General features: G+C 31.7%; 1 protein-coding gene across 1 annotated transcript; it reads right to left on the bottom strand.

Moving 5' to 3' along the window:
• Window positions 1-408: 408 nt before the first annotated feature.
• Window positions 409-12,628, bottom strand: LOC132723432 (uncharacterized). Its single transcript, XM_060708159.1, has 10 exons — window positions 12,178-12,628; window positions 10,979-11,392; window positions 10,078-10,437; window positions 9,696-9,835; window positions 6,732-6,927; window positions 5,852-6,202; window positions 5,151-5,468; window positions 4,610-4,936; window positions 3,859-4,194; window positions 409-2,566 (listed from the first exon to the last, which is right to left on the bottom strand). Exons 1-10 carry the CDS (start codon window positions 12,539-12,541, stop codon window positions 2,397-2,399), a joined length of 2,976 nt encoding a protein of 991 aa, XP_060564142.1. The 5' UTR covers window positions 12,542-12,628; the 3' UTR covers window positions 409-2,396.
• Between the last annotated feature and the right edge of the window lie 426 nt (window positions 12,629-13,054).

Raw genomic sequence — 13,054 nt, 5'->3', positions numbered from 1 at the left:
TGGTTCGCTAATTGCCTTTTCCTAGAATAATAATTGTAGTTGTATATATTTGCTTGAAATTGAAAAGCGTTGCAACGATTTTATTCAGATCAGGCTAAAATAGCTCCAAATATGATTTTCAATTAATTTCTGAGTATATCCGTTTTACGTTGTCAAGTTTATCTTTGTTAGAAATAGATTTTTTATTGTTAAGACTTTTTGTCTTTTGGGGTATTCTTTAGTGATTTCGTTTTTTTTTCTTTCTTTCTTCCTTTCTTTCTTTCTTTTTTATTTCAGTGCAGTTCCTTTAAAAACTTAAAATAAAAAAGGTTATACACCACTGTGTTAACCAGTTTAAATTTACAGTTGAAACATTGTCATGCTATAATGATAATTACTAACCATTTCATAAAAAACAACAACTGGAAATTAATTGTAAATATATTTTATTAAAAACACATGAATGAGTTGTATAAGCATAGCTATCTAAAACAGTAAATATTAAGCCACCAAAAAGAACCGTATGATAAACATGTAATATAATTTGATTTATTAATAGACTTGAGAAAATTTTGGAAGTTGTTTTATGTTGTTTGATGTAAGTGTTTTACAATAAATGTTGTTGATGAAAATGAAGATGATGGTAGTGATAATGCTGTTTTATATGATGGTGATGACGGTGATAAATAATATGAAAGATGTGGATTACGGTGGAAGCTGTTGTTGTTGTTGTTGATGATGATGATGATGATGATGATGATGATGATGATGATGATGATGATTAACAAGATAAATAAAAGATAAAATAAAATAAATAACCCCAAACGCTACAATAATTTAAAGACGGTGCCGGGAGTAGTGCTACATTTTACAAACTTAAAGAAAAACCGGAAAATTGTGAGCATGAATATATTACTTTTCCGAAACGTTAGCGATTAAAGAATATTATGATTGGACCAAATGTTTGAAGAAACCTTAGGATAACCATCCTACCGTTTAATAATTTGTCCCTAAAAAGAAGTTATCAGCTGCCGGAAACCACTTTTAACAAACAAAAATCGTAACACACAAAATCTTTATACTAATTGTAAACGAACTAAAAAGGTGAAGAAAAAAACAATGTGCACAAAAGAAGAGTTTATATTTAGTAAAAACCTAAAACAGAGGAAGGCAATCCACATTGGCAATTCAAGATACACTTAGATACATATGCTACGTATTTCAAAGAAATTTACTTTTTGAAGATACATGAATGTTTGGACAGCCTACCTTTATAATTTAACTATTTGTCATACTTTTACCGATCAAAAGTTTCAATTTCCCTTTTACATAATCATTTTTAGATGAAATATTTTATCCGTTTATCCTTTAAACAATAAATGTTTGAAGTTTAGTATAAAACTCCATAATAATATTCTGCATTCGTCATATCGTGTATTGGTTACTAAAGAAAAAAATCTACAATAATTGCCTTTGTAACATTTTAACCTAACATTTTCGACTTATAAGTATGTTTTATGTTTAAAAGTTGTACAGTGCGCAAAATTGAAATTGGAACTAACTCGAATTTTCAATATCCATAGATTCCAACTATCAGCAAGGACGTGAAAATGTGGTGATAGAAATAGTCCATGCTGTCAAACTTTAAATACACAATAAATTATCATTTTAGGGTTGTGAATATTTATACATTTATTCTTAAAGTTTAATTCAGTATTAAATTGAATAAGTTCGTAAGTAAAGATCTGTTATACAAAAATAATTATGTTGATAGCTCGTCTTAAGATTTATACGTTAAAACAAACCACGATAAACTATATATGAATCTTGTTGATAAGTGTTAGGTGCATAATTTGATGACATATCATATACACACGTATCAGAGCAAAATATTTTTCACCACAATGATATTCTACCATCATATTTATTTCATATTAAAATAATTGTATCATATCATATATTTGTTCATATTACATTACTCTGGAACTCTACCAAACAGTTCATAAGAATATCAGTATGATGCATGTCTATTGTTTGTTTAATACTGGAAATAATAATGTGCTAATTGTTGACTTAACCACTTTAACCCATTGATATATATCATCAAGTTTGATCTTCAAAAGAAGACTTGTTAATTATCTTTTTAAAATTCCTAGAAGAAATCTATATAGGCTACAGTCAGAATCATCATGACTATGTTATTCGCCAAATATCACGATTTTGTTTTAGTCATTTTCAAAAGTACAAGATTGACAAATACAAATACATCATTACCAATCAATTGTTAGAATCTCATCTATAAGTTTGGTTGATAAAATTTAATTGGTATCAATAACATCAATGTCATAAAAAGTGTAACTTTCCTGTCTATGTAAATGTCTTTACAACACTCATTAATTACTTCACATACTACTAGGTCAACAAGATGAACAATATTTACTGTTACATATTGGGTCTGAGTCCCAAAGAGAACACGAGCCTGAAGCACACTCTAAATCATATAAACGATTGCCAACACATCTAATGAATCGTCTGCAATTATAGGGATGAGGGTCAAACTGTCCTGTCCCTTCATCGAGACAAACATCTGAAAACATAGAAAATACATATCAAATAGTTCTGTAACAAATGTCTTTCATCAGAGTCAGAATCCTTAATCTGAAGATTTTGTGTGACGTTTTTTGCGCTTTTAATTTTAAAAAGTTTTTTTTTTAGATTTATGATCTACGATTTCAAAATGTAATTTTTGAGCTTGAAATCATATTAAGCCAGTGTGACCAGATTCGGGTTACTTTGATAGGGGTATATGTTTGGATTCGATCAGGTTAGGTGTTTAAGAAACGGCTTTGATACATATATAAGTATGCTGAAAATATAAACATGTAGTAAAAATATGAGTTTAGCACAAGATACCTATTCATGAATATGAAAAATAAGAATACATTTATTCTTTAATTAAGTGAAAATCCTTTTGAAATCATACAGAAAAATTTGGTAACTGTTTCCAAGACTATTACTAACAGCTAAGTATGTATTTGCGTATCAGCATAGGAAAATTAAACAAAAAACACTCAAATCCCCAAACCTCCAAATCTTAAGGTATACATCACTCTAAAGCCATCGCGAATTTTATGAAGTACCAATAAATGATACCAAGAATGATAGCATTGTTTCAAAATTGTATTATCATGGGTTGGTGATTAATAAATTTCTATATAGCTTATTTTATAAATGATTTTATAATCCAACGTATAGAACACGTTTTTGTTATTGGTTTCGTGAATTCTGGGTAAACACAAGGGAAGGTTTTTATAGAAAATAACAGTTATAAACCTTATGTTTACAAAAATATTTAGAATTGTTTATGACCGAGAAAGTAAGATAATAATTACATTAACACTGATCCTGATTGATAAGATGTTGTCATATAGATACCAAGAGGTTTTTTTTGTACAATAAAGTAAAACATGTGTTGTGATAATTTACTTAAGATTATACTGCTTTCGTAGCATCTTTCAAACGATTCGTTTTTTCGTGAGTGTTTTCTACTCTCAATGATTTCTTTTAAATTTGTTACATCAAACTTTACTGTATCAAATGAAAGAACATTTCAGACATTAGGGGCTTTCTTGTTATCCTAAATGAGACACTTAACTTGTACCGATAAATTAATTTAAAATCATTCAATCTAAGGCACGACTGGGTAGTAAGAAATCAAATGAAACATTTATCTAATCCTTTACTCATCGCAATCGCCAACTGACGATAATTGCATTATGGAAAAGTACAGCAATAGCCTGATAAAAACAAAGAGTTGTTGGCAAACATAATATTAAAGCAAAATCTGTCTGTTAATTTTCTATCAAAGGGCAAACTTACTTTTCAGGATTCGAAGTTCTTTCTCGGCACTAGATGTTAATATATTATTGTTTTCATCTGTGACCACACATCTAATAGTCGAGCCATTCATGGTACGCGGAAACATGTGTTGCGTTCTTTCAATAGAGGAAGCTCCATCGCAATCTCCATTTTCAAAAGTTTGTGTGATGTAATCTTTGAAGGAATCCGAACCTTTAGCTTTATTTTCGATCTTCAACCTCCTGTTATTTGCAGGATATCCAAGGAATGCATCACACTTGAAAAGATCCTCCCATTCCGACATTTGTTCTTCTACTATTGTTGTTGGGAGGCGTAAGTTAGGGATAGTAGGTGCAGCTTAAAACAAAAATGTATGAAATACTCATTTATACAACGCAACGGACACGAGACAATGTTCATTTTTTGTTTAGCCTCATTTTAGAATTAATATAATCAAGGAAATCAATTTTAATGTAAACAGCTAAAAGGACAGTTGAAGTCATACTCCAATTTGTATAATATAAAGACATTAAAAAATGTAATTGCAAAAAGTACAAACAACTGAGTACCGGAAATAAGTCCAAGACGTTTAATTGTTGGTTTATAACGACCAAAACAATTTAAAGTGGAGATTCGAGCCCGTCCCTGAAAAATAATAATTCTTTCAGCTTCCAGTACTCAGGCAACCGATTAGAAAAAAAAGAAAACAGTAACTAGCTTTAAGAATGCGAGAAGAAGTTTGACAACACGATAAATAACATAACTTGCTGACCTATGACTTTGAAATCCATTGATGTTTTCAAGGTGTTGATTCCTATAGCTTTGCATGAATACATAACCTTATTGTTACACGATACGTTATGTATGGTCAGCGTCGTGGTGAAAACTCCGCTGTTTTCAGACAGGGTTCCATGTACAGAAAACTCTGCTTTATTGTTACATGTTCCTTTGCCTGTTGTGTTTACTTCACATAGTGTTTCCTCGGTAGAAAACCTACTGACGACAACGTAGCTAAGATTTGTCGTTTCAGTGAGGATACATTGAATCGATTTGGTGTTTCCTACAGTTCCCGTCTTGCTTTCCTCAGTGAAATATAAAACTGAAATGTAAGATTTATTTAGAAATTCCTGACAGATAACAATTTACCAAAGCTAAAATAAAACTAAAATCACTGTGTAAGTCATACATTATGGTATATAGAAAACAATTGTGTTCATTTCACAATGATTATATTTGGTTATTATGTTTTTAGTGTTCGTAACATCAAATTATTTTTGTATATTAAATAAATCTTTACTTCAACAAATACTTACTTGGATCAGTAACATTCAAAATCTCTACATTCGACGACAGTTTGGTTCCATTCGTAAAACTGGTAACACATTGATATCTACGGCCTTCCATTTCGTCTTTGACTTCAAATTCGTGCGAAATTGTTTCAACATTTTCACATGTTTCCGGATTCAGATAAATTTCTGAACTTGAGGGTGGCAATTTTAGAACGACATTATCTTCTGTGATGCTCATAATATGTGTGGGTATACCAATGTTTCCTGTACACTTCAAAGTCGCCTCTTGTCCCTTGTAGAACTTATCTTGTCCTAGCGTAAGAACAGGCACGGATGGATTCACTGGAAAATAATGAAAACTACTTGTTCTTCTTGACAAAAAGATACTATTTTATTCATTCAACTCATTCAAAAAAAAACTTTAACAGTTAATGTGTTAGTTGTATGCTATTATAGGCTAAGAGTGGGAAACATTTTACGGCTTTTGAACATTTCCATTGTGACTTAATGTTAGGTTTAACATAAGGATTCGAATTGTCAAAAGCCAATGCAAAGATTTTTAAATGAATACATATTTACAAGAACCATAACTCCAGCTAATCATTATCTAAAAACGTAGTACATAAGAACCTTTACAATATATATTTCGTGTAAAAAAATAACTAAAACTGAAACAAAATGCAAGATATAACATTCATTTTTAAGTGCATGGTAATAAAGCATACTTTTAAATTCTATTCTTTCCGACTCCATCACCCAGCTGTCATCAATTTTTACAGTACTTATGTATACAATATCACCGCCTTTCTTACATGCATCGCTACATGTTACGTTTCGAAATTGAAAAGTCAGTCTTGCTGTCGTATTGTTTATATCACTATCTATCAGGTCGATGTGTTCTTCTATGGTCAGGTTGGAGAGCGTATCATTCTTCTGTATAGAGACAATAGTGATCTCTGTGCCGCTACAGTTTTTTCGCAGTTCTAGTGTACTCCATCCTCGAATATAAGTAAGCTGTGTAGAAATACTAAAGTATTCGCCTATGTCAACTGTTGACGCTGAGGAAGATATCTGTACTGAAATTGTAGAAGCACGTGTTCAAAAACAAATAAATACATATTTAATGTTGGCTTTAAGATAAGCAAATTAATCGATGGGGTGAATTATACCCCAGTTTTTATATAATTGAGTGATTGATGTTAATCAAAAGATTAATCTGGAAAAGGGGTCACGATTTCCACACTCTCTGTCAATTCACTGAATGTTAGAAATGATTTCTATTGTCAGTTTTACAGGATACAATATTCCACATTATATTTTATTTCGAAAGAAAAAGAGCTTCCATAATGATGAAAATAAATAGAACCTCAACAAAATTGAAAAACATATGTTATAAACAATTGAAATAGCTAATCTATAAAGATATGAAAAAAATAAGACATGAACCGTTCACTTAATTTAAGCATTATTCTTTTAAATTTACAAACAATACCTCTGTATAAGAATAGAGAAATCATATAAACCATGTAATCAAAAGGAAAAACATAGTAGTATTGCCCTGCTAAAGGGTTTATGTTTTCAAACGATTTTTAAATGTACCCTTACTTTTTGTGGTTGTCACATTCAAGAGAATACTCTTTTTATCGCGACTACCATCATCACCACGAGCAATACACTGTAACTCAGCTCCATGCATATCGTTTGTTATAACGAATGATGCATTAACAATTTCATCAACTTGGCAGCCGGAAGAATGTGTTGAATCAATGACAGAGTTAATATCCTTGCTTGTTTCCTCGTCCTATATAAAAGAAATAAAGTTTCCTTTTAAAAGGAAAGGCTTGCCCAGTTGTGTCATCATCCCATCCCTTTAAAAATGTTTTTATTTCAAAAACCTCCTAAATCAACTCTTTATGATAAAGAAAGTATTATAAAAAATAATAATGAATTGACCTTATATACCAGTAAAAAAACAAGGTACCTATGTTTTTACAGGTAAACAGGGTCAATTTATTATCAGTATTTTTTTAATTATTTGTATATCATAAAGGGTTTATTTAGTGTTTCTTTTTGTTTTTATTTTTTCGGAAAAATAAGTTTCACTTTTAAAGGGGTAGGTAGGGTAACCCCAAGACTGGACGAGCACCTGTGCCCATTTGTGCCACCAGTGATATGCATGCAAATTTGTGCAAAAGAAGGACCAGAAATCCACTGATTATAACTGATCCGGAACATGCTGACGATAACAGTAACAATTTTTTTTGTAAAAACGAATACTTTTTGTCAAAAACGATTTGAAATCTAGTCTCTATTGTATAAAACTAATAAAGAAAATAATCAATCGTAAAAATACTAACATTGGCTCTCCCACGTGGAGGAAATAAAAGTAGCTATCAGGAAACAAGTGTGCACATTTCATTTCCAGAGAGAGAGAGATAGAGAGTCATTTGTTTTGGCAGTTGCTAATTTCATTTAAATAACAGCTTTATAGACAATTAAATGCACTAAAAGACTTCATAAAGTGATACCAATTAATATGCATGTATCAACTATGTAACACCTAAAATATCTATGTCACTTGTCTATTGATCACAGATAAACAGACAACACAGGATGCGCTATCTGTAGATCAGCACGTGGTGAAGTTAATAATATGCATGGGCGTTTAGATGACGTTAAGCTGTAGTTTTAACTCCACGTTAGAATTGCGTCTTTAGAAATATAAGACACATATCTAAATATAACTCAATCGCAGAGCTATGCAATTTTAAAATTTTAACTTGTTCGCACTAATTCTCTGTGTGATTCGGTCACGATCGTTTGGTAAGTAGGACCGTCCTAGAGACGGAATACTACTACAGTACCCATTCTCTATTGTATAAAACTAATGAAGACAAAAATCAATCCTAAAAGAAACTTACTTTTGCGTCTTGAAAACAAATTGAAACGGAACAATTTCGTTTATAATTTATTTCTTCCTTCTACCGATTAATGAAGTAAAATAAGAAATCCTATTTATATAAACAAACTGGGATTACCGAAGTAACTTATCCGTAATGTTACTTCGTTTGATTTTTTAGTATGAGGCGATCGCCCGAAATGTCACGATTGCAGCGGAAACCTAGACTAATTACCTGTTCCATTATGCACTAAATGTAAGCAGGAAACCACCTAACCGGAACAAATGGCAAAAATAATACATTTTTAACATAATATCAAGGACGAAGTTGCGAACGTGATTGTGATCTTTGAAAATATTAGCTATAAAATATGTTTCATTATACGGTGTCTTCTTAAATTACTTTGTAAAATTATGGCATCATATTTCAAACAATCAACAACCAGTATACAAGTATTTCTTATTAAGTGTCACAATAAGCAGGGCCTAGCACAAAATGCACTATTGAATATTTGTAATAAGATTGAATTTGTATTTGATATAGAATTATAAAACAATAAAGCAAATTATATTATGTAAATTTGGTTGATTCTGATTTCTGTCAGAATTAAATCGTACTGATGAAAGTAATTCTGGTTATTTTCACATGTACGGATTTGGGGATGTTACGTCTAAGTCACATTAGTCATAAATACAAAAATATTACACCTGTAGCATTGTAATGGATACCTATCAAAATAATAATATTAACGGGTTGTTTCTTTTGGAGTTTTTTTTGTAATAAGCTGCCGTTATTCAACGAGTCTGTGAGTCTATGAAGTCTGTGTTAAAAGTGAGATAATTACAAGCGCTAGGGGGAGTGGACGGTTACAGTCCATTACAGTCCATGAAAAGACCCAATGAAACCGACCCTATAACATTTTTAATAACGTTTAAATATCGTTTTAATCCCCGTTGTATTTTACAACATCAAAAAGACATTATAGATGTATCAAAGATCTCACATGTGTTGTCATGTAAAAAAATAAGTGGTCGCAGTGGTATTATGATACCACTGTCTTATTACAAATGTGAGGGTCTCTAGATTTATACCCAACTATACAAACTAAAATTACAATCAAGTCTTTTATGAGAATTCGATATTCCGTATAATGGTATCTTACACATCGTAAAAGAAATATCTGGATGCTCCTACAACAACGGAATATTGCCTTATCAATGGCACTAGACTCCAAAAAATAATAATAGTTAGTCGCCCAAACAGGTTTACGGCGCAAAATATGCATTTGTTACGGTCGAGCCTATGTGGTCTTCAAAGTACATTAACTTGTATTTGTTCGCTTTATACTCAATTAAACTCTATAATGATTTATTTATTTACATCACGTGATACAAAATGCTGTAAGTGCATTTGTTTTATTTGTTAAGGTGTGAAATGAATACATTTACCGAACGTGTCTATGAAAGAGTTACAAAGCAAGTCTATATGGAATCCATTAAATTTCTAATGGGCTCTAAGTAAGTGTGTAAATACAATTACAACAAAACTGAATACTTTACAACACGGTGTTTTAAAGCAAATTTAATTCAAACAACGTTACAACGTCCATATGTTATAAAATCTTAAAATGCATTTCCTTGTCTTTGAAATATAAAATTGACGATCATACCCAATATATTCTCACAGATATGTCTCCGAGTTTTTTCTCGTTTTCATCTTTACCAATAAGTCCCTTGCACACGACATTGGCATCGTCCCCTTGAACATAGGATGCTGAAGCGATTATTTCCTTTATTTTTGAAGCTGTTTCTGAAACAAAAATGTTCAATCATATGATCCAAAGCATCATTTGTCAGACATTATTCCTTATTTATCCAGTATTTGATAAATTTGGACAGATAAATTATTTTCTATGCTTAAAAACGGGATGATTTACCTAATTTCAAAATATGATATAAGTCGGTGGTTGTAAAGATTACGAACTACTGGTATCAATAATATAAATAAAAGAAAATGAATATGGTAAGTACTTGATAGAAAAGAGATGTTACCTATCACTTTGATTTCTGTCGACGTGTTTTTTTGGTCTGTAGGAACTTGTATATCACCAACAATCACGGCACATGTGTAAACCCCTGTGTCATCACAGTTAGCTGTATCGAACGTTAACCGAAGGTGAACACCATCTCTGAAAGTTGACACGTTTTCCCGGAAAGTGGTTGCACCATACCGTATACCACTGGTATGGTTGTAAGAAATGCTGAATAATTGGTTCGGAACAGAATCATTTGAGTGGCCAGATCGAAATACCATGACTGTTTGCCAACTAGATGATTCTCTGAGGCGACATAAAATATCAAACGAATCCCCAACGTTTACTGGAGAACTTGTTGTCTCCGTTGTTAATATACCTGTAAATCACATTATAGAAACAAATGCATGCCAGTGGTTAGCCGTATGCATTACGTTTGTTTATTAACATACGGGTTATTAGTTACGAAGATTTTGACTGGAACCTATGTCCAATACAAAGCTTTGTAAATATATTTGTTAGGAATTAGTTATGTAGTAAACAACGGATTTTAACATGTTTAAGAATATACGAGATAAGCAGTATTCTAGATATACACACACATTACAGCTTAAATGTATACTCATATATATGCCTCATATCTCATGTGTGAATAGTTGTTATACTTTTTAATATTAATAGTTGAACATTGATAAGACACTTTACTTTACGTGAACATATGAAGTTGCAAAATACGTATGTGTAAATAAAGAATTAATATTGGTTTTAAAAATTTGTTTTGATAGTTATCGTTTCTATAAAGAACATGTTTGCCGACTCTATTATGAATATCGATCATTTAACACACTAAGCACTTACATTTGCTGAATTAATTGTTAATGCATGCTCCATATTTCAAATCAAAAGGTAAATTGATATACCTGGTATTTCACATACAGGTGTTCCTATCCATGTATTGTTTACACATTGAATCTGGTTTTCACTTTCGTTTTTAAAATCAAAGCCCTCTGCACATCGCAATGTAATTGACATGTTGATATGGCTTAGATCCTCGCTCACTATAACATTATCAGATAGTGAGTATGGTCCGCATGGATGCAAAAAGCACGCTGCTTCGGAATCACTTACCCAAGACCCGTTTGTCATGCATTGAAAATTGACATTTGTATTTGCCATGAATCCAGGGTTGCACTGTAACTTTGCCGTTGAGTTGATCGCTTTTTTTAATACATTTACCAGTCCGTTTTGAACTACAGGATTGTCCTCACACACCACAGGTTTGCATGATCCGGATGGTTCCTTCATTTCGTTCAAACCGCATACAACCTCTTCCGCTGACATTAAATCATGTACAATGTTTAAGTTTTAAATATTTTAAATGAACTGAAATTTATTAAAAGTATATATAACAAAGGTGGATAACGAGATTAAGGCTACCAAGGGACCACATTTTTTCCGGATTTTTTTTACGTAATAGCTCCGTAATCCTTAATGATATCGGCAGTTTTGTTAGAATACTATTTACTAGATTAGAATTGGAAAGAAATATATCCCATGCAAACGAACCTTTTATGAAACAAAAAATATCTGTGTAAAATTTACACGAAGGCAACATAGTTTTACTATATTCAGTTGAAAAAAAATGAAACTAGGCGTAATTATTCCTTTCAATCTTTTCCTGAGAAAATAGTGAAAATTTCACCATTTGGCATAAGAAATTATAATGGAAATAATGGCAAAAGAAAAAGAATGCAGGATCGGAAGAATTTTGAATGGACGAGAGTGGTCAAAATATGATAAAAGGTCAACAAGGAAGGACGGCATTCAACGAACGCATCCATCAGCAAGGAGCCCAGCAAACTAGGCAGGACACACGGGAGGGACGCCAACACAAGTAAGGGCACTGTCCATACCCAAGCGTAAGTCGCATTGAGTATTGGGGAAATAGAATTTTAATCAATATAATATTTGAAAATAGTTGTGTCGTTTGTGTCATTTCATCAAATCGCCATATAGACCAAAAAAACTACAAAAAATGGATATGATGTTTTGTAACACAGAATCTGTAAATAATAAGAATGCATAGGTGTGTAATGAAACAAAAGTCAAACTTGAACACCTTTTGATGAAAAATTCCGCACAATAAAAAATGTTATTACTTCAAGCACAGCTAGGACAAGCACGACACCAACAACTTGAATTATTCTGCACCTATTAGATTGCTTTCGGGGCTTCGTAGTGTTTGGTATTGGAAGGGCATTAATATCTGCGTACGAATGATTTGTTCTTCCGGAACTGGTTATACCTTTATCCTGCCATTCCTTCTGAATATCAAGTCGATTGTTGCTGCCTGGTATCCATAGATTTTTAGTATTATTAAAACGTGATCCACTTTCAAATGCATTGTCATAATCTTTTCCATAAGAATCCGCAGACTCCGCCTTTTGTTTATTTTTGCTTTTTTCTTCATCTTGTTGTAACATATCCGGGTCCCTGCCATAAGAATAATCTGATTCGTTGCGTTTGTTTTCGCCGACAATGTTTGAATTTCTCTCCCGATCAATGTTTTGCTTAATTCATGCAGAAATTTTAATGAAACGGGTACTTCCTTATTGCGGTAGAAATAATATCATTGGTTGTAACATTTATACAGTCACCTCTGCCAATAATAATCTATATTGTTGTACGTTAGTATTTTGCTGGCGATTGGTTAAAATTTTTAAAAATTTATTTAATATGTACAACGTGTAATAAAATGTTATACTGTATATCTTAGCAACAAATTAGATTTTAATAAAATTATTTTTATTTTCGGGTATGCACAAAAGATTGGCTTTTTTAAAATTTTGTTTATAAGAAAAGAAGAGTTCTGAATTTGCTGTACATGTGTGTGTATGTGTGTGCATGTGTGTGTACGTATGTTCAATCTTAAAGCATCATTTATTTATGTTAATTTTCACGAAAGTTCTCACATTCTGTTCACCCTTTATTTTAAA

This window comes from Ruditapes philippinarum, unplaced genomic scaffold (genome assembly GCF_026571515.1).
Source record: "Ruditapes philippinarum isolate M1 unplaced genomic scaffold, ASM2657151v2 ctg6423_1_1_1_1, whole genome shotgun sequence".
NCBI lineage: Eukaryota > Metazoa > Mollusca > Bivalvia > Venerida > Veneridae > Ruditapes > Ruditapes philippinarum.
Note: the sequence above shows the minus strand (reverse complement) of the source record. Positions and strands in the feature narration are given on the sequence as shown.

Excerpts from the sequence above, each read along its gene's own strand:
- LOC132723432 (XM_060708159.1), bottom strand. The coding sequence starts at position 12,541 with ATGTTACAACAAGATGAAGAAAAAAGCAAAAATAAACAAAAGGCGGAG. Across the intron at positions 6,928-9,695 it reads TATCTGTGAGAATATATTGG|GACGAGGAAACAAGCAAGGA; the intron begins GTATGATCGTCA and ends TCTTTTATATAG. Across the intron at positions 4,195-4,609 it reads AATGGATTTCAAAGTCATAG|CTGCACCTACTATCCCTAAC; the intron begins GTCAGCAAGTTA and ends TTTTGTTTTAAG.